This window comes from Hemiscyllium ocellatum, chromosome 4 (assembly GCF_020745735.1).
Source record: "Hemiscyllium ocellatum isolate sHemOce1 chromosome 4, sHemOce1.pat.X.cur, whole genome shotgun sequence".
Taxonomy (NCBI): Eukaryota; Metazoa; Chordata; class Chondrichthyes; order Orectolobiformes; family Hemiscylliidae; genus Hemiscyllium; species Hemiscyllium ocellatum.
Window position 1 is genome coordinate 15,101,347 of NC_083404.1, and position 25,935 is coordinate 15,127,281.

The 25,935-nt window shown below is 41.1% G+C and overlaps 1 protein-coding gene across 3 annotated transcripts in view; it reads left to right on the forward strand.

Annotated features, from left to right (window-relative positions):
* zfhx4 (zinc finger homeobox 4) overlaps positions 1-25,935 on the forward strand; it is a 264,735-nt gene that overhangs the window by 223,850 nt on the left and 14,950 nt on the right. For 2 of the 3 annotated variants that reach the window (XM_060822798.1, XM_060822793.1), the window contains exons 6-9: positions 9,647-9,777; positions 10,635-10,835; positions 15,159-15,279; positions 18,501-23,975. In XM_060822798.1, coding sequence (XP_060678781.1) covers positions 9,647-9,777; positions 10,635-10,835; positions 15,159-15,279; positions 18,501-23,975 — 5,928 coding nt within the window. The remainder of the gene's footprint in view (positions 1-9,646; positions 9,778-10,634; positions 10,836-15,158; positions 15,280-18,500; positions 23,976-25,935) is intronic. The other variant, XM_060822799.1, reaches the window with a different exon arrangement.

Here is a 25,935-nt window from a genome sequence, read left to right on the forward strand (position 1 = left end):
AGAATTTACATTGTATCTGTTTAAAATAGCTCTACTCTCTCTTTTCATTTAAATAAGTTATTGTGCATTCATCCAATAGTGCTTTCATTTTATATATTATAGAAAATCTACTTATGTTTTATCTAGTGCCAATTCATTGCTCATATTCAATCTAACAAAGGATAGATTTTTATGACAGTACCCTCTGATGCTGTTGCTGCCTTCAAAGTAACTTGTGCTGAATTTTACCAAAGGTTGGCTCAGTATCAAATCCAAGGAGTTTCAAGGAGGATTTCTGTGTGGCATCTAGTAGGGTTTCTCATGTAATTCTCTGCTGCTCACCTCACCACACCTCCATGGCACCCCTCTTATGCTATCTTGTGCCTTTCCGCAAAGGAAGTACTCATTAATGTTGTGATCTTCAGAGATTCCCATCACCAGTGCCTTATCTAAAGCCCAGCTGTGAACTTGGTCAATAACTGCCAGCCAAGAACTGCCATTCACAGTTGCAGGGTTGGAAGAATTGCCCCAAAGCTGGCCAACTAAGACAACCTGATAGATAGGATTGTCACTGGAGACCATGGCATCAGACTTGGTCTAACATTGCCACCATGGTCCAGAGCAATGTTTAGCAGTGCAAGAAGATGGTGAATTACCTTCTGCGGTCTGAAAGGACAAGTGCCATCAACTTGTCTCAACTGCTCACATTCATTCTAACTCTCTTCCATTGCACCCTACTGGCTCCAAGGTTCATACTCTACTAGTCTGTTTCAGGCAGTATCTCCCCCAGCTGCTCTGAGCCTCCAGACTGAAGCCGTTTGTGCTTCCTACTTGGTCAGGACACCTGGCTACTTATCTCCTGACTGATCTGCACTTGGAGCTGTGCCAGCCTCTCTCATTTCATTCCATCCCTCTGATTCTCTCAATCCAGGAAAAAGGTGCCCACAATATGACTGAATGAGCCAAGATGGATCGTAGTGGGGTGCCCAGCATTCATTTCCTTGTCCTCTCTTCAAGGAGAGAGTAATTAGTGGGAGAGGACCATGAAGCAACCAAATAAGATTTGTTTTCGAATGTTGCACTGTTCTCCCATGGCCACCACTGCGAATGTATTCTTAACATGCCCAAACTTCAATCCCTACTTCATTCTCTGTCCTGTGCCCTGAAGAGAACAATGAATCTGCATGGTTTCTGCCTTAGGCACCAGCCCTTCAGAGTACTTCCGACTCTTCCTCCTCCCCCCCACTCCACCATCCAAGGAGGATTCCACAGATTTGGCATGGGAAAAACTTACTTGGCACAGTGAGGTTGGACTTTTTTAATAGATTCATTAAAACCTTGTAGCTTTGCACCACTATTCATAAAACCCATCAAAAACTTGGTTTGACATAGACACATTTCACAATTGCTGCGATGTTGGACAATTGCATACTTGGTCAAACAAATTACCCAGGCACCTCTGCTTCTTTGAACATGGTCCTAACGACCATCCAGACTGCAGCGACATGAGCTCAGTTGTTTTCCTCTGAGTAGAGAAATCTGAGGGAGGACCTGATTGAGGTACACAAAAGTGAGAAGTGTGGATAAGGGAAACTCTCACATTATTCAATAACCAGTGGGCATAGAAGTAAGGTCAGAGGTTAGGAGGTTTTGAGAGGATTTAAGGAAGGCATTTTCTTTCTCAGAGATTCATAGGTATCTGGAACTCACTGCCTGAAAAACTGGTGCAGGCAGAAATGTTTAAGATGTATTTAGATAACTTCTTGAAGTACCTTTTTAGTACAGTACAAGGCTGTGGGCCAAGTGCTGGCAGAGGACTAAATCAGATAGATGCTCAATGACTGGCATGGGCCTGATGGGCCGAAGGACCTTTTTCAGTAGAACTCAATAATTGTATCAACTTGCAAAGGCTTGAATCACTCAAGCACCACAAACAACAAATACAAATAAAAATACCTTGAACCAAATATTGATGTATTCTATTGTAACATGACACCTGGTTTCATTTCCAAGATTAGAATTGGCAAAACCTTCCAGTGAATGAAAGCCAACTAATTCAGCTGTGGTAATGTCCCATTTTTATCAACACAAGTGGGTTTTGATAACAGCAGCATTAGTTTGCATTGAAGGATACATCTTTTCTCAATTTAAATTGAAATTAAACACACTTTCTAAATGCCACATGCTGAACATTTATTGCGAGAGTAAAATATTTCAGATTTTCACTATCTGAAGTATAAATAGAAAATGCTGGAAATACTCAGCAAGCCAGTCAGCATCTGTGGAGAGAGAATTCCAGGGTGGAATCTTTCCATTTTCAGATAGAGTTTTGTCAGCTGTGATCCATGGCCTCAATCCATCGTGCCTCATGGAAATTTTTATCATGCTATCTTCAACTCTTCACCACATGCATTCCTTGAAAGCACCCTCGGGTGTCTTTCTCATGGAATTGCATGGCAGGAGAGGCGGAGGTACTTACCGCTGCTAGGATGTTCCAGTGTTCAAGTCACCAGTTTATTGTCCCACCGTGCACCTTCCAATCTGAGGCAGGACTGGCTGAGCTGGTAGCTTTGCCTCTTGTAACAGGAGGATGGCCCTCCTTCCCATCAGCCCCACCACCCAGCATCTGCAGCACCATGCCTGCAAAGTGCTGTTGAGACATTAATCCAGGGCATTAGTCAGTCTTCACATGAAAGGAAGGATTGCATATGATGAGAGTGGATGCGAGAGCAGTCGGAGGTGATGGACGGGCAAGAGAGGTGGGGAGGTATCCCAGTGAGTGAATGGGAAGCACAGAGGAGAGGAAGGGTTGGTATTTTGGGAGGATGATCTAGTGAGAGTCACCAAGATGATGTGCTGTCTTTGATAATGATTGTTGTATTCCATGAGCCTCAGTGACAGGCATGTGATGGCAAAGCTGGAGGCAGTGGTGGCCCAGAGAATGAGGTGGCAGAGAGAAGATGATGCCACTTATCCTTGCAGAACTAGAAGATCATGGACCTATTTCCTGCAGTGTTATTTGTCCAACTTTCACTCAGGACACAGGGCTGTAGTTTGTCTCAGTTGCCTGGGACTGATGGTGTGGCCTGCTGTGGTGTGTCAGCTAGAAAAAGGATTATCTTCTTCTCCACCACTTCTAAGTCCCTGTCAGCAGTGAGGAGAGACCTTTCCTTTCCTGACTCAAACACCACAGGAAGAGGGCCAGTTCCTGGCTTGCAACATCTGAAGTGTGTGCAACTGGGCTTCAAAATTGGTGCCACAAACATTGGTATTGGTGAGCACTTACACCTTTTCAAACGTATGACTTCCCATTCAAAAGGTTCCCAATAACCAGGCTGCATAGTTGATGAGGTGAGGAAAGAAGATTGCATGAGACAATGTCATTCCATGCCATGACTGACCAGGCTTCATGAGCTTCACTCAAAAAGAATACTTCAACTGAAAATTGTAAACCTCTGCCTGATGTGAATCAGGAGATAACTTCTCATTGGAATCATACCTAGCAAAAAACTCCCAGGACATCCCTGCAGGACTCCTTCAGGGTGATGTCCTAGGCCCAACCACATTCAGCTGCTACATCACCCTCCTTCCTTCCATTTTACAGTCAGTGATTAGGATATTCACCCACGATTTCCAAATATTAAATTCCATTTGCAATTTCTTGCATCATGATGCCATCTATATGCAACAAGGTCGGGACTATGTTCAAACTTGGGCTGAGACTTAGCAAGTAGCCACCACATTGTGACACATCATAATTCAAATTTGGACCACGGTCAGGGACGAGAGGATGTGACTGCAAGAGACACAGGTTGGGGATCTAAGATGTAGCTTTGGAGAGGTCTCAGACAGAGACCTTATCTCATCGGTATGAGGTTCTTGCTCTGAGTGTAAATGACAGTGCAGACTTCAGACAGGATGATTCAACTAACCACGGCCACTGCATCATGGTCCAAAGTGCCATTAAAGTGGAAGAAGAAATGTAGTAATAGGGGAGAGCAGTTGTAGGGGAATAGATACTGGTCTCTGCAGCAAAGACAGAAAGACATGAAATCTCTGTCACCTACCTGGTGCCAAGCTTCAGAATATCTTTTTGATTGCGAGTTGTTGGTGCAGATGGTTAGAACTACAATTACTTAGATTCTGTTCTAATGGCATGGATGACAGAAGCAAACATACTATCACTAAGTTTGTGGATGACACAAAAATAGGTGGGAAGCCAGTTGAGGGGTGGCACCAAACCTGCAGAGGGTTAATTGCAGTTTAACTGAGTGGGCGAAAAAAATAGCAGATGGAAAATGATAAGGGAAAATGTGAGGTTAGGCACTTGGACAAGAAGAATAGAGGCTTATTTTTTATATATGGGGAAAGACAACAGAAAGCTACAAAGCAGAGGTTTGGGACCAGTCCTCAGGTATGAATCCCAGAAGTTCAGTGGATAATCAGGAAGGTAAATGGAATTTTTCAAATTTATTTCAAATAGAATGGAGTATAAAATTAGTAAGGTCTTGCTAAGTTGAGACAAGGCAATAGTTAGACCACAATAGGAATTGTGTGCACTGTTTTAGCCTCCTTGTGTAAGGATAGATACACTGGCATTGTTCATGAAGCTGATTCTGGGTCTGGAAGGATTTACTGATGAGGACAGTTGTGTAGGTTGGTCCTGCAAAGAACCTTGTTGAATGATTAGATTTGGGGGGAGCGTTAGACGGTGGGTGCAGAAAAATTGTTTATACTTGTGGGAAAGTCTAGAACCAAAAACTATAGAGTAAGGAGTTGCCTATTGCAGAGTGATTAGGATAAATGTACTCAGTCTGGAGAGGAATTCTTTATTGCAAAGGACTGTCAAGGCTAGCTCATTTTGAGTATATTCAATGCTGAGACAGATTTTTAATCAGGAAAGGAATCAAGGTTTATGGGAACAAGGCAGAAGAGTGACGTTGAGGATTATCATATCAGCCACGTTCTCATTGATTAGCAGAACAGAGTCTGGCCATGAATGACCCACTTCTGCTCTTACGTGTTATGGTCTTATGGTCCATACACTGATTCTGTGGGGGGCTTGGCAGGTTTTAAAATAGAGAAGATGTTTCCAGTCATGGAGAAGTCTTAAACTAGGGGCATAGCTACAGAAACTGTGATGAAAATAACTTTTTTTTCCCAGAGGGTGGTGAATGTCTAGAATTCTCTATCCCACATAGTTGTGGAGTGAGATCACAAAGTATTTCAAGAGGAGATGAGTAGATGTTCAAACTATCAGGAAATTGAAGGGTAGGCATGAAAGAGGAGTTAAGGCCAGGAGCAGCTCAGACATGACATTGTTGAAAAGCAGGAGCAGGCTTGAGGGGCCGAATGGTCTACTCCTATGACTATTTCTTCTGTCCTTATGTTTATGAGTTAAGTCTCCGTGAGGTCCCCTCTTATTCTTCAAAATGCTGGAGAATGCAGACCCAGTCTCCTCAACCTCTCCTCATCAGACAATCCTGCAATCCCAGGGATTACTGTGGTGAACCTTCATTATAGTCCATGTATGGCAAGTATGTCTTTGGTTAGATAAGGAAACCAAAGCTTCACACATTACTCAATGAGATCTCAGCAAAACTCTTACAACTACAGCAAAATATCTTGACCTCTGTGCTCAAAGCCCCTTGGATGAATGCCAACATATAGTTTTTCATTCTAATTGTTTGATGACCTGCATGCTTGACTCATCGGAAAGGAGTCATTTTGGACATCCACACTGCCCAAGCTCCCAATATTTCTGAAATATTCTGCTTTTCTTTTCTTTAGTATTACAGTGAATAATTTCACATGTATTTGTATTCTGTTCTATCTGCCATGTTCACTTAGCCTTTACAAATTTTCCTTAATCCATCTTGCATTTTCCTCACACGTTGAGCTCCAAAGCAATTTGATGTCATGAGTAAATTTGGAAATATTTTGACTCATTCCACCTCCAAACCATTGATGTAGAATGTGAACAGTTGTGGACATAGAATTGATCCTTGCAGAACCTGCCATCCTGTGAATGATCCTTCTATTCCAACACACAGGTTTCTCTCTCAACCAATTCTCCGTCAATACTGGTATATTCCCCCTCTACCCCATCCAACATGCTCTTATGTTATTTACTACAAAACTACATCAAAACCTAAATGCACCACATCCATTGGTTCTTCTTTGTCTAAGATACAATTAACATCCTCAGAAAAGCTTTATTTTTCAATTATGATTCCCTCTTCATAATCCATGTTGAGTCTTCCCAATTTTGCCATTCTTTTCCAATTAGGTTAAAGAGACAAAGTCTCTTCCCTGGGTGGATGGGTCCAGAACTAGAGAGCATAGGTTTAGGATGAGAGGGGAAAGATTTAAAAGGGACCTAAGGAGCAACATTTTCACACAGAGGGTAGTGTATGTATAGAATGAGCTGCCTGAGGAAGTGGTGGAGGCTGGTACAATTGCAACATTTATTCGGCATCTGGATGGGTATATGAATAGGAAGGGTTTGGAGGGATATGGGCCAGGTGCTGGCAGGTGGGACTAGATTGGGTTGGGATATCTGGTCAGCATGGACAAGTTGGACCGAAAGGTCTGTTTCCATGCTGTACATCTCTATGACTCTATGTTCAGTTCTCATATCCTTAATAACATATGCTATTGTTTCCCAACTGCTAACATCAAGGTAATTGATTTGTAGTTCTCCATGCTCCCTCTCTCTCTCTTTTAAGCAGTTACTTCATTCTAGTCAGCTCGGCCCTTTACAGAATCTATAGATTTATGAAAGAACACAATGTGTCCAATAGCTCTCTTGCTGCTTGCTTGAACACATCTAATCAAATAGATTTATCGACCCTCAGTCCAGGTATTCCTTTTTTCAAGTACTACCTCTTCAGTAATTTGGATTAGTTACAAAAATCCCTTGGTACTCTGAGATTTTCTGTATCCTATTGGTGAAGATAGAGACTGAATAACTGTTTAGTTTCTCCTTCATTTCCCAATTCTCCTGCTTGCTCCTGTAATGGGCCCACATTTATCATGTTGATATTTTTCATTTCTCACATCAATAGGATATTTTAAAGTGCCTTTATGCTCCTTTATGCTTCTGTTAGTCGGCGCCATTGCTGGCGGCAACGAAGCATGGTTGATGGGCATCAAGGTGTCAAGGTGGGCCCAGCAGTTAATAGTTGCAACTCTAACATTAGTGGGTCTTGCACAGGTGGCGAGGCAGTGATGGAGGAGAATTGGCTCAGCGGGGAAAGATGGTGCCTGGAGAATGGCGACTTTGGCGTTGGTTGGGTCCGGTGTAGACAGAGCAAGGCAGTGGAGGAGGGATGGTCGTGCAGGCATCATTGCTGATGAGCTGGCTCAGGACTGTTGGACTGTCTTTAAGCTATACCTTTCCATTTTTTTTCTTATTCTTAAATTATTCAAAATGGTGCCTGATCATGGTGACAGTGGACAAGTATTTTGCTTTCTTTTTCTCAGCAGAACACCAAAACCAAAATCATTCATTCATTCATTCCCTAGCTTGCATTCCTATTCTTTCTCCCTCCCATTCCTGATCAGTCTCTTGGATCCCCCTTTGCTGCATCCCACACTGCTCCCAATCCTCAAATTTACCACCATTTTTCATACTTTTAAGCCACTTGCTTTGATTTAATTGATCTTTGATTTATTTCAGTAACTATAGTTGAATCACCTTTAGGTGTTGTGGAATTTATGGTGTTTCTTTAACCACTAACCATTGTCTCTCTGCCACCAAATCTTTTTAGTGTCTTTTCCTAATCCACCTGAGTCATCATGACCCTTGATGTTTCCTTTGCTGAGATTTAAGACCCTAATTTCAGAACGAACTATATTGCATTCAAATATTACACAAAATTCGAGCATATTATGGTCATTACTTCCCAGTGGTAAGGTTGTTAATTAACCTTTTCACATGGTACAATATCAAATCTGAAATAGTCTGATCCTCAGTTGGCTCCTCAACATACTGTTCCAGAAACCCCCTCAAAAACACTCAGCAGGAATTCATCCTCCACTGCATTAGTGCTGACCTGGTTAACCCAATCTATATGACAATTGAATTATCCCTGTATTAAACCCCTCCCCTTCTTTTTCAGTCCTTTGATTAAAAATCCTCACTTATGGCAATGGACCAACATTTCCCTCTTAGTCACATACAATCCCTAACCTGGAAATACATCATTAGATTCCCTATATTGTGGAAACACACCATCCAGCCCAACAAGTCCACACTGATCCTCCAAAGAGTAATCCCCCCAGACCCATTCCTGTACATTTATCCCTGACTAATGCACCTAACACTATATAGGCAATTTAGCATGGCCAATTCACATGGACTGTGTGAGGAAACCAGAACACCAAGAGAAACCCACGCAAACATGGGGAGAACGTGCAAACTCCATTCAGATAGTCACCCAAGGCTGGAATTGAACCCGGGTCCCTGGTGCTCTGAGACAACGGTGCTAACCACTGAGAGACCATGCTGCCTGGGAATCGTCATTGTTTAATGGCCATTGGATCCAAATCCCTGTCTTCGCAAGTTTGTGATTCAGGAAGGCAGCACACAACTCCCTTCTGAAAGATAATTAAGAATGCCCAGTAAATGCTGACCATAACCAGTTATTTCTGTAGTCCATCAATGAAAATAGAATTGAGTTTGAATTTCACAAGGATAATAGAATGATCTTCATTACTGGGGTAAATCAAATGACCACAACTGAGCATCTAGGATTGCATTGCAGACATAAACATTTAAGTGTTTAATGTTTATGTGTTAAATTCAGTTTTCTGAACTGAATCACATTGACGACTCAGCAATCTGGATTGCAAGTACAAAACTGATTAATTTTCCAAGCTAGTGAGTAATTAACTAAACAACTGAAAAGCAATTATTGTCAAGTTGGCCTGCTTTTGCAATATTTTTTGTGTAAATTTTATGAAACAAGGAAACATTTGGTTCAAGTTTAAATATTATGCTGTCACTTATTCCTTTGACTTAAATGCATACAAAATGTTTTGGTGCTAGCTTCCTGTTTAAACATATACTTCTGTTTGCCATCACCTTATTTGGGTATTTGTAGTTCTCTTAAATTGACACTCCTTGTCTTATGACTTAAGATGCAAGAATTGTGTGTGTGTGTGTGTGTGTGTGTGTGTGTGTGTGTGTGTGTGTGTGTGTGTGTGTGTGTGTGTGTGTGTGTGTTTTGTCCGTCTGCCCCACTAGTCGAAGGGGCTTATAAGCTGCTACCCATTCACAACTGTGGTGGAGAAGAACCAAAACCAAATAATGTTGGGGAGCACTATTTGTATACAAGGATGAATGAGCTAATTTGAAGATGATGTATTGAATTGTACTTCGACATGTCTGATGTTTCTTCTTTCTTCAAGACGTAGTGAGTATTAAGCAAGGTTGTGTGACAGGCTGGCTGCTCCTGCATATGTTTCTTTTAGACAACTACGTATACTCCCAGAAGTATAGTTGTAAGAAAATGGAAGCATTGTAAAGATTGCCTCTTTGCATAATAGGTTAAATGCTCACCAGTTTTTAAAATTGAAGGACATTTATTGAAATAACAGGTTTTATTTGCTGAATTGCAATTTGAGTACATTCACATTCTGATATGTTTCATTGTTTTAACAGGAACAATTGCGCTATGTGCAGAACCTCAAGAGAGTTCTGTAGTGGGAGACCGGTCACTGCCACAGGGAGGAGATGATCTCGCTTCCAAGAGACCTCACTCTGCTGGTAGCAACAAACCCGGTCAGGACCAGGTAAGAGACAAAATCATTTTCCACTGGTTGTTTTTTTTTCTCTCCGGTCTGTTTCCTTTATCATTTTTCTTTAAGAAATTGATCACCAAAGTATTTCCCAGGAAATTATTTATTTATGAAAGCTTTACTGGCAAAGCCTTTTTGTTTTTGTCTGTGGGATGTGGGCAACCCTGACAAAGGTCAGAATTGTTGCCCTAATTGCCCTGGATTTGAGTGGCTTGCAAGGCCATTTCAGAGCAGTTAAGAGTCAACCACATTGCTGCGTAATTAGAATCACACGGATAGCAGATTTCCTTCCCTTAATGGCATTAGTGAACCGGATGGGTTTAGAAAAAAATCATTGTTCATTGATAGATTTGCTTTCAATTCATGATTGTATTAGTTAAATTTCAATTACACTAGCTTTGAATCCATTTTTTAGAAACATTAGCCTCAGCTACAGGGTTGCTAGTCCAGTTGATGTACCTCCTGCACTACCATCAAGTGTTCTGTTTATAATTATCACTTCAAGAGAGCTTTTTAGTTTTTGAAATGTATGCAGCATATGCAGGAATCATTTGAGAGTACTGAAAACAATATCTGACATAAAAGTCCAATATTTCATGTCTCTTAATGAAACAATTTAAAATCTTACTGTTAAAAAGAACAATTTGATTAGCTGCTTTTTCTTTGTCAATACCCATACTGGTCCTGTTTTCTTGGAAATAAGAATGTTCAATCTGACTTTGCTTTATTAATGTGCTCGTAATTTCTCACTGCAAAATGATTTTGTCTTAAAAAGCTAAAAGAGAGAAACTTTGTGTGTTATATGCCACCAGTTTTTAATATATATGTTATTAAATGCTATTTGGTTACAGCTCTACCAGTGTCCGTACTGTAATTACAACAGTAAGGATGGAAACAGGATTCAGATACATGTCATGTCCCAGCATTCCATGCAGCCGGTCATCTGCTGCCCTCTCTGTCAAGATGTCCTCAGCAACAAGATTCATCTACAGCTGCACCTGACCCATTTGCACAGTGTGGCACCTGACTGTGTGGAGAAGCTACTTATGACTGTAAGCAGTTTAAAGTGTATCTCAGTCGAGGAGTTTTTGGCTCCAGACTTGGAAATTAAAATGCTTCATTATTTGAAATATAAGCTGCAGAGTTTATTGCCCTTTTCAGAGTGTAATGTATTTCTGTGGTGATTTATACTGTGAGATAATTACTGATTTGCTTTTGGATGAACTGCACTACTTCTTAAGCATCATACATCAAGAGGGGTTGACGTGCTGGTCCAGATTTTCCCATTTAAAGCTAAAACAGTGATCGTTGTTGTGCGGTAAAATATATAAATATTCTTGTACGTTAGGAATAAATGTTTTTGCTTTCTATATACTACAAAGCTTTTTAAGTCTATTGTAATGAATTTGAAAAGGAAATTCATTCATAGGAGAAAGCAAGCAAAAGATTAAGATCCATGAAGAGGTTGCTGAAGACAAAATTAAAAGTCACCTAAGCAATGAGCAGAATTGTTTAAAGAATAAGAATGAGAATTGTGAGTACTACTGATTATTTAAAGGGCAGTTGAAGATAACTGTAATGGGCTTTAAAAATAGGTAAATAGGCCAATAGAAAAGTAAGTTGTAAACAGTATAATTTAGATGCTTGTAAGGAAACAATATTTTCAAGATAAGGAAGTATTTTAAGGGGAGAGTTTATGTAGAAGTGTGATGAGACAAATGAGGAGAAGTACCATATGATGTGAATGCTTTAAGTGTCATTCGTGCCTCAGTGACACCACTGCTGCCTCTGAATTATGTGGCTTCAAGACCCACTCCAGAGGCCTGACCGTACAGTCTAAGCTGTGTGAATACTGAGGCCATGGAAATATTTTTAAAAATATTTGAAATGTCTTTTGAGCTCCAAGACTGATGAGATACATCCTAAAGATATCAAGAAGTTAGTGCTTTTAAAGGTTTAATCAACATAGGCATTGTATATGTGATGTTTAAGTAAGGTGAGGCATGAACTAGGGAAGAATACATTAATTGGGCAAAATCATTAGTAATGGTCTGATTTGTTTGTCAACAGAGCATTGAATGTATATTATTATTATTAAGATCACAATAATTTAGAAACAACACATTGCATCTATTGGATCCTTTTTAGGAATTAGCCAAATTGTTTGGTAATTATAGTTATATTTATTTTAATTTTCAGAAAATTAAACCTGTGAATTTCCTGGCCACTGTTCCCATAATTTCACCAGTGGAAGCCCTAGAAGTATCTCTGAGGAAATTCCTGGTCTTATTAACCAGTTAATCTACTCTTGATTTACAATTTTTTAAAAATATCACCAATTAAAAAGCTGAAAGAGAGAGAGAACCTCAGTCTGAGGTCATTTGCCCTTGGATATTCATGCATCTGTCTATCAATGAAATGAAGGAAGATTTTAAAGTTGTAGACTGAACTCAGTTCTGGGATCCCTGCCTTACCTCTTATGTGTCAGTTTGTTATGGTATGAATAGTCAGCCCACTCACAGAAATCATGCCTTTGCCGAGCTGGGAAGTTTAGAACCAAATATCTCAGGAGTTGTTCTCCTTTAGTCTGTGATACATTTGCCAGATGATCTCATTATGAGCAGAGACAGATGGCTAGATTTTTATTTCTCTACATGTCCTTATAATGAATGTTTGACTGAACCCTCTGTCTCATTTATGAATTAAGTCAGCAGGGGTCTGTTTACACAGATGGAACTAAAGTTTTTGCTTTGATTGCCATCTTTGATGTTATGATAAGCTATTATTTGTTTGATAGTCATGTTTATTTGGGCAAAGTTAAGAGATGTAAAGTCAAGTGAAATATCTTTTATTAATACCATGATTGACTTTCACTGACTGACACTTTTACAAGATTGTAAGAACAGCAATTTCGTAACCACGACTTTTTTCCCCAAGAGTGTCAAAGAATTGCCACTTATTATAAGGCTCAATGGTTCTTATACATAGTGGACTTGGAGAGTGGGAAAAGCAGAGAAGGAACATGGAAATGGACCATGCAGGTAGATATAAGGAGGGCTAGAAGATTGAAGAGTCTTGAAATCAACCAAAAACCTGGAGAATTAATGTGGGCCTCATAGTCAGCCAGCTCAGTACTCCATCCGCAACCGCTCCTGAGGTGAAAGGTTACCTTCTTTCTGGTTGGGCAGTTTTTAAACTTAATTTTCCTGCTTCCTTGAATAAAGTCCAGTCCACAGAGTCATCTATTTAAACTGCTGATGTGGTGGAAGGTTTTTTTTTCCACAGATGATGTTAAATCAAGTGGCAAGATGGCCAATATGAAAAAAGATTTTGTAGTCATTGGGCAAAGCAATGGGTTTTAAGGTGATTAAATGTAAAACAAAAGACCCTGGCAGAACAACAGTATGTGTGTTCAGTGGTTGGTTCTCCATTTACTGAAGCTGCATGGAAAAAAATATTTGGACAATTTGCAATCTTGATATCAGATTTCACCCTGAGATGGGCTTCAGTCTGCATATTTGAACACCAACAAGACAACCCTTTTCTACCTTTGTATTTTACTGTGTCTCAGGCAATTGGAGGTGGACAACATTGCTCCTGTTTCATGAACAAATGAAGGAAGTAGTCCTAGGTTATACCAACATTCTTGAAATATACTGAAAAATACTTAGAATGGCAGCATTTGGGCTGTAATAGCAGGTGAGTATTTTCTAACAGATGTTGAATAGGTGAAAATTAATGTACCAGTGTTATTTAAAGGATGGCAGGGTCAATGCTGTGTTCCAACCAAATATCCAACTGCAGTGAAGTGTAACAAAATCTTAGCCTAGGTGAAGGCATTGGAACTATCAAAAAAAGATGGAGCAGGTCTGAGTCTTTGCCGTGGAAATGACATTGCTTCAGGGAGGAACAAGGAACTTGGGCTTCAACTCAGAAGAAGGATTGGTGCACACAAAATCTAGACTTAACAACTTAAAGCAGAGACCCATGCTCATGTTGAAGAGACCCCAAAAGGAGTTAGTGAAGAAAAACTAAAGAAGACGAATTGAGATATTTGCAGTTGGTCACCACGTTAAAACAGATGGGTGCTGGTAACCAGTTTCTAGGTGACGGTACACAAGATGACAAGATAACAATTTCATGGCTGAGTATCTGGGGTGCACCAGAAATGCACTGGAAGGTGTTGTGAAGATTAGTAGACTAAAGACTAATTTGTGGACTGCAGGTCTGAACTTGCCGAAGAAGCTCAAGAGCACAGATATAAAGATTATTCGCCTGAAGACTTCATGGAAGTCAGTAGCCTGAGGAATACATGCGAACGTTTCTGTCCTGGGCCTGCTGCAGGACTCCACAGAAGCTTGACACAAGTTGAAGGAGCAGCTCCTCATTTACAGCCTTCACAAATTAACATGAAATCCGTCAATTTCAGACCATGAACACTGTTCTCCATTTGATCACGCCACAACTCCCCATTCCACTCACACAGATGCTGTCAGAACTGATGAGTTTCTCCAATATAATCTCCTTTATTTTCATTTTTGACAGCAATTTTTTTGAGAAATTGATTGAGTTGTTTGATAAAGTGATGGAGAGGGATAACAAAGGCAGTGCATTTTGTGGGAATGTAGACTTGCAGAAGGTGTTCAATAATGGTCTCATTAACAACATTGAAACCCATGGAATAAAGGGGCATCGTAACATGGATAAGTAAAAAAGTAGAGAAAAGTGATGAACTGCTGTTAGTTAGGTTGGAGCGTTCTGTAAAGAATTACAGCCATGTTTCAGGTCACAGTCAACTGCAGTTGGCTTTGCACATGTGCAGATGTATGGTCTGGTCCAGCATCTATCCTCCTCTTAATCTAAACCCTCTCAAGATTTCCTATGACCTATGGAGTGAGAAACAAGGATGGATAGCAGGCCTTCTAAACATGTTATGATATATCTATCAGTCAGATCTTGAAGTAATGGAACTTTGTCCTTAGGAGATTGTATCAGAAGAGTCTCATCCAGCAAAGCATCTACCACAGAAAATCATGTTAGCTTTCTGTGTATATGCAATGTTTTGGACATGAGAAGCAGCACATACAGTGCCTCCTGCTCAGGTTGCAATGACTGTGAGACTGTATTCAATGAAAGGTAGCAGATCAAAAATATTATAGTTATTGGCTTACCGAAAGATACGACCAATAGAAATTCCTCGATCTGCTCCTTCAGTCCCATTGGCAAGATTCCGTCTCACCATGATTTTGGTTTTGTGAAATGAAATACATATAATTGTGTCCAGCACATTGTGTCATCCAAATTTTTGTTTTAAAAGATGCAGTATGTGATACTCTGAGATAATAAAGGAGTCTTATTGTGTGTTTCTTTTAAAGGTGTCTTTTCCAGATGGGATGAACTCCACCAGCATATTGTCTTCAACCGCTTCAGAGAAAATGCAGTGTTTTCTCAATAATACTGCAACTGTAACCACAGAGGAATCGGGTAAATCACTTGGTAAGCTCTGTGAAAGTGGTGGCTGGCTTTGTAAAGAAGCTATCCCCATACAGACAAATTGACAGTTTGGTAATTCCCGTGTGGGTGGAGTCCAGAACTAAAAGTCATAGGTTTAGGGTGAGAGGGAAAAGATATAAAAGAGATCTAAGGGGCAACTGTTTCACACAGCGGGTGGTGCGTGTGTGGAATGAGCTGCCAGAGGAAGTGGTGGAGGCTGGTACAATGACAACATTTAAAAGGCATCTCGATGGGTATATGTTTAGCAAGGGTTTAGAGGGATTTGGGCTGGGTGCATGCAGGTGGGACTAAATTGGTTGGGATATCTGCTCGGCATGGACGGTTGGACCGAAGGGTCTGTTTCCAAGCTGCATATCCCTATGACTCTATTTGAAGGTTAAACATTACTGGTTCCAGTGTCAAATGCTCTAGAGTTTGTACAATTTCTTTTTTGTATAAAATTAACATGGTCTTCCTTAATTTCTTAAGACTGGAGAAGTTGTTTATTTCGTTACCACTTCTGTTTTCGCCCCTCGGGATGGGAATTTTGAGGCTGTGGTTGTATAGTTTCTCCTTTTCAAAAACAATGTATTTGCAAAGCATCACTATGTCTTGGAGAGAGTGCTTGATTTGGATTTGAAATTCATCTGTTAACAGTTGGAGATGATAGCCTGGACTTTGCAATGGCATGTAATAAACACACAGATGGTGTTCAGGTTGTGAATCTTAAAATGAGAAGTTGTTAAAAAAAAACTCTGACTGAACCAATGGGTTCTTTAATAAGGATCCAGACAGATTTGTAGCAAGGGAATTACTGTAGATAATTCCAGACGCTTTCGATTTTTTTATGATCTACGGAGCTCTTGTTGGTTTAATGTAAAAATGTACAAGGAAACAAGCGAAGGGGAATTTGACCCCAAAGGCTGAAGAAAGTAAAAACTTGTCAATCATAGAAATGTCATCCCTGTTAAATGGGAATGACAGAATCAGTAAGGAACCAGTCTGCCAATGACACAGAATCCCTGTAATGTGGAAGCAGGGTATTTGAGCCATTGAGTTCATACCAACCCCTCCAAAGAGTGTCCCACCCAGACCAACCCCCACCCACCCCTTATCTCTGTAACCCTGCATTTCCCATGGCTAACCCACCTAACCTGCACATCCCTCGACACTATGGTCAATTTAGCATGACCAATCTACATAACCTGCACATCTTTGGACTGTGGGATAAAACCAGTGCACCTGGAGAAAGCCCAGACAGACACAGGGACAATGTGCACACTCCACACAGACAGTCACCTGAGGTTGGAATTGAACCCTGTTCCCTTGCACTGTGAGGCAGTAGTGCTAACCACTGAGCCATCATGCAGCTCTCCGTCTTGTTGCTGACAAACCAGCAAGAAATGAGTGGCTGCCTTACCCGGAGGCCTGAGCACCAGAGAAGCAAAAGTTAGAGAGGCTTGTGGTAGGTGAGGGTTTGCACATCGAGAGGTGTTGAGGAGGCATCTACAGAGGGAGGGGGCAGACAGGCTGTGAAGGAGAGAAGAGAAGCTGTAGTAGTGTCAGGGAGGAGGTTACAGCAGGGAAAGTTCTAAACCTGTCAACTTGAAGCACTCAGCAAATAAGGAGCAAGGAAATCTTGAAGTCACTGAAGAAATTAATTCCTTCCAAGTAGCAGTGAAATCTTCAGCGTTGGGCTGCAGAGGTTTAAGTGCCAGAAGTACTCAATGGTGGAAAACTGAAGTAGTGGATTTTGTTGTAATGACCATTGTTAATTGGATGATTTAATACTGAACAATTCTATCTGACAAGATTTTCATTTATGTGTTATCGCATCTGTGTTTCACATACAATGACTTATTGGAGTTACAGTGACTGTTAGACTAAAATGTACTAAGATCTCAAACAGTAATGACTTGCACTTCTGTAGTTTGTTTATGACTTCTTTATACTTTGCCATCAATGAAATATTTTGCAGGTGTAGTCCCTGTCGTAATGCAGAAAGTATAATGAGGCAAATGATCAATTAATTTATGGGCACTTAAGACAAGACGGCACAATCTGAAAAGTAAAACTAGATAATGTACACAACGTTCATATCCAATCTCATCCATGGATTTCACAAACCATTCCTTTTACAATAGTTTCTTAGGGTTGAACAGAGTTTTTAATTAGCATCTGTTTTCAACAGGTTGAATTTTCTTTACCTGTGGAGCTACAAATCAAATGGTTGTGGTCACCTCCTGCAGCAATTTGGAAATGTACTTCTCAGAGTTACTGAATTGCTCTGTCAGGACATAGATTTTGAAATGTACTAGGAATATCATCAGCATGTACACAAGTTGAGGATGATTGGGGAAGAGGAGGAAGAGGTTGATTCACATAAATCAAAAATATTCATGATACATTCATGTTCATATTATGAAGTCAAATTCTGAGTAACCAATTGGATATGAAAAGTTTTGGGACATCTTAGATGTAATATATAGTATTTTCTATTTCACTTTAGCTGTTAGCTGCAAGTGACAATGTCATAGGTTCAAACCATAATTCATGATTTGATTATCATCATCTAAACTTATGTACCATACATGAGTTTGGAAATTTGGTTCAGATTATAAATTGAGGCCTTTGAACATTGATAATTTGTGGCAAGACCTGGATCTCCCAACTTTCCACCTTGTTAGCACTGACCTACAAATGCTTCTCATGATAGAAGGAATTAGGACTTTTGATTATCCACTGTTCCCTCAAGAGTTATGAGAAATATTTGGCAACGTTTTCAAACCACTCCAGTAATTCACCCTATATTGGCCACAACAAATCATGCTCTGTTCTCGACCTGCCAAAGGCTTGAAGGTACAAGTGGGAGAATCCAGAATCTTGGAAAGTTTTCCTTAGAGTAGTATTTCTGATTCATTCTCTCAGATCGATCTTAAAATGTGTCCATGGCTTAAGATAGCTTAAAAGTGACAGAAACAAACTTATGGTAAGAAGCATTTAGAGTAACATGTTAGCAGAATAAAACGATATTTCATACTTGGTGTTTTACCCAGAGAAAACCAGAGAGGGTTTATTTTTATGACTTTTGCAACTGTTTCCATATGAAAGAGCGAACACTAGAGATATGACAGCCTTCTCTAGATTTCAATTTGTGAATTTCACAGCAATTTGAATTGTATCCTTTTTGTTCCTTTCACCTTATGTCAGTTTTTGTTAAATAGGTGAATATTCGTCAGAGGGAAAAGTTTATACAGTCTCAGACAACTCAAAGTCTGGAATTGAGTCAAAAAATGAGGAGCAGAAGACGTCAAAAGATCCTTCAGAAACTGGAGATTGGAAAAAGGATGGAAGTCAGCATTTTAAAGGTTCAGACTCTCTGCAAGATCAACTAAATGAACTTCAGAAAAGGCAACAGCTGCCTGTGTCTGATAGACATGTATACAAGTATCGCTGTAGTCAATGTAGTCTGGCTTTCAAAACCATGCAGAAACTTCAGATTCATTCACAGTATCACGCTATCCGGGCTGCCACAATGTGTAGCCTTTGTCATCGCAGCTTCCGCACATTTCTGGCTTTAAAGAGACACTTAGAAACTAGTCACCCTGAGCTAAGTGAAGTCGAGATACAACAAATTTGTGGAAGTTATCATATGAATGGGGAGTTCTGGTCTGATAGTGAAGTTATCAATCAAGATGATAATATCCTGGTACAGGAAATCGATAAGGAAGAGGAAATTGATCAGGATGGGAAAGCCAGTCCAACTGGAAGTGACAGCAGTTCTATTTTAGATGATTTAAGTTCAGAACCAAAACGAACACTTCCTTTCCGGAAAGGTCCAAATTTTACCATGGAAAAGTTTTTGGATCCCTCCCGACCGTATAAATGCACGGTGTGTAAAGAATCTTTCACCCAGAAGAACATTCTCTTGGTTCACTATAATTCAGTATCACACTTGCACAAGCTGAAGAAAGTCCTACAAGAGGCATCAAGTCCAGTTCCACAAGAAACTAACAGCAGCATAGATAACAAACCCTACAAGTGCAACACATGTAATGTTGCCTATAGCCAGAGCTCAACATTGGAAATTCATATGAGGTCTGTGCTCCATCAGACAAAAGCAAGGGCAGCCAAACTGGAAGCAGGGAATTGTGGAACTGCAAGTGGGAGTAATAGTGTAGGCAGTGGTGGTAATCTTCTGGTTACTGGTCAAGTGACGACAGATTCTCCTGGGATTGCCTCGATTAGTAATAAAGACGTTAATACAGATATCAAAGAAGCAAACAAAAAGCAGTTTACAGAATCAATTTCTCCTCATTCTGTCCAGCATCAACCACAGTCACCAGCGCCAGCTCATGCCCAGGCTCAGGCTCAAGCCCAGGCCCAGGCCCAGGCTCAAGCCCAAGCCCAGGCCCAGGCCCAGGCCCAGGCCCAAGCTCAAGCCCAGGTTCAGGCCCAAGCCCAAGTCCAGGCTCAAATGCATCTTCAACATGAACTGCAGCAACAAGCTGCTTTCTTCCAGCCTCAGTTTCTGAATCCAGCGTTATTACCACATTTCCCTATGACAGCTGAAGCTTTACTGCAGTTGCAACAACCACAGTTTCTCTTTCCTTTTTATCTGCCAAGCACTGAATTTAATCTGAGCACAGAGCTTGGCCTGCCTGGTTCGGGAACCTTTGGAATGTCTGCAATGACAGGATCTCTGCTGGAAGATCTAAAGCAGCAAGTACAAGGGCAACAGTTACTGCAAATTCAGCAGCAGTACGGGCAGCAGCATCAAAGTTTACAGCCACAGCAACTGACGCAAAAGCAACAGCAGCAAACCCTTAAACCATCAAAGCTGGAACCAAATATTCTCAATTCTGTCGAGTCCCAAATGTTAAAAGACACTTATTCCCAGAAAGAAACTGAGGAATTAATGGAGATAGCAGAAAGTAAGACGCAGCATGAGATTTTAAATGAATCTGAAGCTTTAAAGGAAAATAAAGAGATTAAAAAACAGAAATCAGTAGAAACTGTGCTTCCACCTCCTCGTATTCCATCTGGTGCAAGAGGAAATGCAGCAAAAGCTTTATTAGAAAACTTCGGCTTTGAGTTGGTTATTCAGTTCAATGAAAACAAGCAGAAAGTTCAGAAGAGAAGCAAGAATGGTGAAAATGAGAAAACTGATAAGTTAGAATGTGAAGCATGTGGCAAGCTGTTTTCGAACATCCTGATTCTGAAGAGCCACCAAGAGCATATTCACTACCAGTTTTTCCCATTTGGAGAGCTGGAGATATTTGCATGCCATTATAGGGAAGCGTATGACAAATTGTATCCTGTAACACCACCTTCACCAGAGTCACCCGCACCTACACCACTGCCACCTCCCCCACCACCACCACCTCCCCCTCCCCCGCCGCCACCACCTCCTCCTTCCTCCACAGGGAATGGCAAAGTCCAAGGATCTGCCCCATCGCCATTACCGCCTCCGCCACCGCCTCCGCCGCCTCCACCTCCCCCACCTCCCCCACCTCCCCCTTCTTCACAATCCCAAGTTCAGATGCCAGTGTCCTTGGATCTGCCTCTCTTCCCTCCAGTTATGATGCAGCATTCTTCCTTGCCCCCCCAGCTCACTCTGCAACTTCCAACCATGGAATCTTTATCTGCCGACCTCACCCAGCTCTGTCAACAGCAGTTAGGCTTGGATCCCAATTTCCTCAAGCACCACCAATTCAAGCGTCCACGTACAAGAATCACAGATGATCAACTAAAGGTCTTACGAACTTATTTTGACATCAATAACTCACCAACTGAAGAACAAATTCAAGAAATGTCAGAGAAGTCGGGACTTCCACAGAAAGTTATCAAGCATTGGTTTCGTAATACCCTGTTTAAAGAGAGGCAAAGAAATAAGGACTCGCCATACAATTTCAATAACCCACCGATTACCACGTTGGAAGAGCCCAGAAATGATACTTATTTGAATACTGGAGAATATTACAGGACAGATGGTACAGTAAATAAACGATCATCTAGAACCCGATTCACCGACTATCAATTGAGGGTTCTGCAGGACTTTTTTGACACTAATGCTTATCCAAAAGATGATGAAATAGAACAACTATCCACTGTTCTGAACCTACCTACTCGAGTCATTGTTGTGTGGTTCCAGAACGCCCGTCAAAAAGCACGAAAGAGCTTTGAGAACCAAGCAGACGCTAAAGACAGTGAAAGAAGGGAACTAACCAATGAGCGTTACATACGAACTAGTAATTTACAATATCAGTGTAAAAAATGCAACGTTGTATTTCCACGGATTTTTGATTTAATTACACATCAAAAGAAACAGTGTTACAAAGATGAAGATGAAGATGGTCAGGATGATAGCCAAACAGAAGATTCAATGGATGCTACAGACCAAATGATGTCAAATCATCCTGACAGTTCTGGTCTAACGGACTCATCAAAGCCTTCATTGGGAACAATGATGGGGTCAGGTTCTAGCTCTGGTTCTAGTACTCCTCTGATGCCTTCACCCAAACTGGAAATGGACAAATGTTCCCCTAAGTCTAACCTACCAGGAGAGAAACCAAAGCAAATTGAGGCTGTTCAACCCTCTCAAGTGACCAAGTTAACATCTTCACCTCCATCAGAGCCACAGGCGACAACACCTCAGTCCCAACAACAAAAGCAATCCCAAACACAAATAATGCGGCCTCATTCACAGCCTCAAAGTACACCAACAGTTTCATCCGGCCCTCCGTCTGTAACAGTCACCTCTTTACAGAACAGTCTACCTCCTCAAATATTACAGTACCAGTGTGACCAGTGTAAATATGCCTTTCCAACCTTGGAACTTTGGCAAGAGCACCAGCACATTCATTTCTTGGCAGCCCAGAACCAATTCCTCCATTCACAAATCTTGGATAGATCGTTAGATATGCCCTATATGATTTTTGACCCGAACAATCCTCTTATAGCAGGACAGTTGCTTCCTGGGCCACTTGCACAGATGTCTTCACAGACAAGCTCATCAGTTCCAACTCCTTCCAATACCGCTTCTGGAACAGTGAAGCGCAAGTTGGAAGAGAAGGAGGAGAACAACCAAAACGATAAAGAAGGCACAAATAGTGGGGACGAACCGCATCGTGATAAACGGCTCAGAACCACAATAACTCCAGAGCAACTGGAGATATTATATGAAAAGTACCTGTTGGATTCTAATCCTACTCGCAAGATGTTAGATCATATTTCAAATGAGGTAGGCCTGAAGAAACGTGTGGTCCAGGTCTGGTTTCAGAACACTCGAGCTCGTGAAAGGAAAGGGCAGTTTCGTGCCCTCGGTCCAAGTCACTCTCACAGAAGATGCCCTTTCTGTCGAGCACTCTTCAAAGCTAAGACAGCACTTGAAACACACATTCGTTCCCGACATTGGCATGAAGCTAAACAAGCAGGTTACAGCCTCCCACCAAGCCCAATTATGCCACAAGATGACGATGGTGAGAGCCCAAATAAAGATAATTACTTTGAGTTTCCAACGTTACTCTTTTCCAAGATCGACGCATTAAGCGAAAATGAAGCACCATCTTCTGTTTCCACACCAGTAAGTAAAACAGCAGACATGTCACCAAAACATCTCCTCAGCCCATCATTGTTCAAATCAGAATGCAACGAAGACACAGAAAGTCCAAATGTAAACCCAGGTGTTGTCAGTTTTGATCAGAGTAAGACAGATTATGATGATACATCATCTATTAACACAGCCATAAGTGATGGAAGTACAGGAGATGAAGGAAACAACGAAACTGAAAACATTTTAGTTAGCACTTCAGAGAGTAAAATTACTGAGTCTTCAGATGAATTAAAAACATCAATAGCTGGTGATCAATTGTCAGTAATGGCTACAACAACCTCAGTTGATTATTATGATGAAAGACTTTCCATCAGCTTACCGAGCCCTTCTCTCAGCTTCATTTCAAGGGATAATGATGTAGATGATAGTGTTGACCGAAGTGAGACATCAAGTCTCGCTGATCCATGTTCTCCAAGTCCATTTGGGAGCCACAGCAGTCTTAAATCGTCATCCCGATCCAGTGAACGGCCTGGTCAGAAACGCTTCCGAACACAAATGAGTAATCTTCAACTAAAAGTCCTCAAGTCATGTTTCTCTGACTACCGTACACCAACGATGCAAGAATGTGAGCTTCTTGGCAATGAAATTAATTTACCCAAAAGAGTTGTCCAGGTGTGGTTTCAGAATGCTCGAGCAAAAGACAAAAAGTTGAAGTTAAACATGGCAAAATCATTCATGATGAATCAAACTGGAACTGATGGACAAAGACCAGAATGTTCTTTGTGTGGTGTTATGTACACTGCCCGTTTGTCTATCAGAGATCACATTTTCTCACAGCAACATATCAACAAGGTGAAAGAAACGGTAGGATGCCAGCTTGATAAGGAGAAGGATTACCTTGCTCCTACGACTGTCCGACAGTTGATGGCTCAGCAAGAGTTGGATCGTTTGAAGAAGGCTACAGATGCTTTGGGCATAACATCACAGCAGCAAGTTCTGCATCAGCAAAGCATAATGGAAAATAATGCATTGCATGGTCTCAATGCTTCAACATCCTATTCAGGCCTCTCGGGGCTTTCTCCAGTCATTCTTCCTGGAGTTAATGGTCCTGCTTCGCTGCCAAGTTTTCCGCAAAACACAACAGGTAAGTTGCACAGTCATGGTTTTTTCTTTCAAAGTTTATAAAACAAATAGGGCCTTAAAAGGTGCTTGCCAAACATCTGTCAACATTCAAGTTTTCCATATCGTGAGTTCCAATTTAGGACTGATTATCACTTGCGAGATCCTTTATGCCTCCTCAGAGAAAGACAGCAGGGGAGTAAAAGTTGGAGTAAGAATTGATAAATGAATAGAGAATAACAGTAAATAGCATTAAACATCGTTATCTGTCCATCCTTTCATCCAAAAGGCAAATGAATATAAAGAGAAAGGACAATATAAACTGATAGCAAAGATGAATTAGAAAATGGTGCATTTATTTCATTCATTTTGTTATAAAACCTTAATTCACTGCTGTATTTATGCCTTAAAAACATCTGGTTTTAAATAAGCATTTTGCAGGATCAGTACTAATATTTTAAATTTTAAGTAAATGTTCTTTATGCATAATAAAAGGTACTTGCTGGACTGTCCATATAAGCTACATTTTGAAAGGATAATAGTGAAAGCTTTTCTAAGTGTAGACAAACATATACCAGCCTCTATTTGAAAGGTTGTAGGAGATAACTATTGATGTTATTCAGACCAAAAAAATGGAAATGCAAATGTAACAAAAGAATAATTTTAAAGTGCACATTTCATCCTGTGGCATTCACTTCCCCAGAGTTCTGTGGATGCTGACACACTGAGTAAATTTAAAGAGGAGATAGAAATGGGGTAAAGATTTATGAAGAACAGGCAGGAAAGTGGAGTTGAGGCCTAGATGATTGTGTTAAGTGACGGAGTAGACTGGAAGGGCTGAGTTGCCCCATCCTGCTCCTGGTTCTTAGGGTAAATGTTTTTATGGGATTATCTAAATTTTTGATTGGGTATGGAAGATATGTATCCATACATATACTTTCTTGCTATCCCATAAACAAGGCAACTCAATGAAATATATAAAACGAGTTAAGAGAATTAAGAAGGTGTTGCAAAGAATGATTTTATAAATGAACAGAAACTATTTTCCATTTTTAAGACTAAAGGAAAGCATGTTAGTCGTCAACTAATTTGCTGCCCACTGCTCTGCCAGGACAGCTCACCATAACATGCAGCAATCAGTTTGTCTGAGTTGACTACTGAGAAACTGAGCCTGTCAGAGGCCTCAGCAGTGGCATCTGACTTGCAAACGTTGCCAACCAATCAGACTGGGTCCTAAAGACATAGAACACCACCTGCTCTATCAGACATCCATCAGTGAAAGGCTGGGTGTATCTCCGGGAGTAGGGGGTATCTAAGCAATGGATTGGATTTCAGAGGTCACTCCCTTGCCGCATATCAATACTCTAATTGCTCTGCAGCCGGGTCACCTTGCTTTTTCCAGGAAGGAACCCTGCTGCTTTTCTCACCCTCCATCGAGGCAGGTACTCAGTGAGGTGACGTATTGAAGTAGGTACTCAGTGAGGAGACGTATTGAGGCGGGTACTCAGTGAGGTGACGTATTGAGGCAGGTCCTGAGTGAGAGTGAGGTACTGAGGCAGGTACTCAGGGAGGTGATGTATTGAGGCAGGTACTGAGTGAGGAGGCGTATTGTGGCAGGTACTCGGACGTATTGAGGCAGGTACTGAGTGAGGTGACGTATTGAGGCGGGTACTGAGTGAGGTGACGTATTGAGGCATGTACTCGGGCAGGTGATGTATTGAGGCAGGTACTCGGGCAGGTGACGTATTGAGGCCGGTACTGAGTGAGGTAACGTATTGAGGCATATACTCAGAGAGGTGACGTATTAAGGCAGGTACTCAGAGAGGTGACGTTTTTAGGCGGGTACTCAGTGAGGTGACATATTGGGGCAGGTACTCAGGGAGATGATGTATTGAGGCAGGTACTGAGTGAGATGATGTATTGGGGCAGGTACTGAGTGAGGTGGTGTATTGAGGCAGGTACTGAGGGCGGTCATCTATTGCATC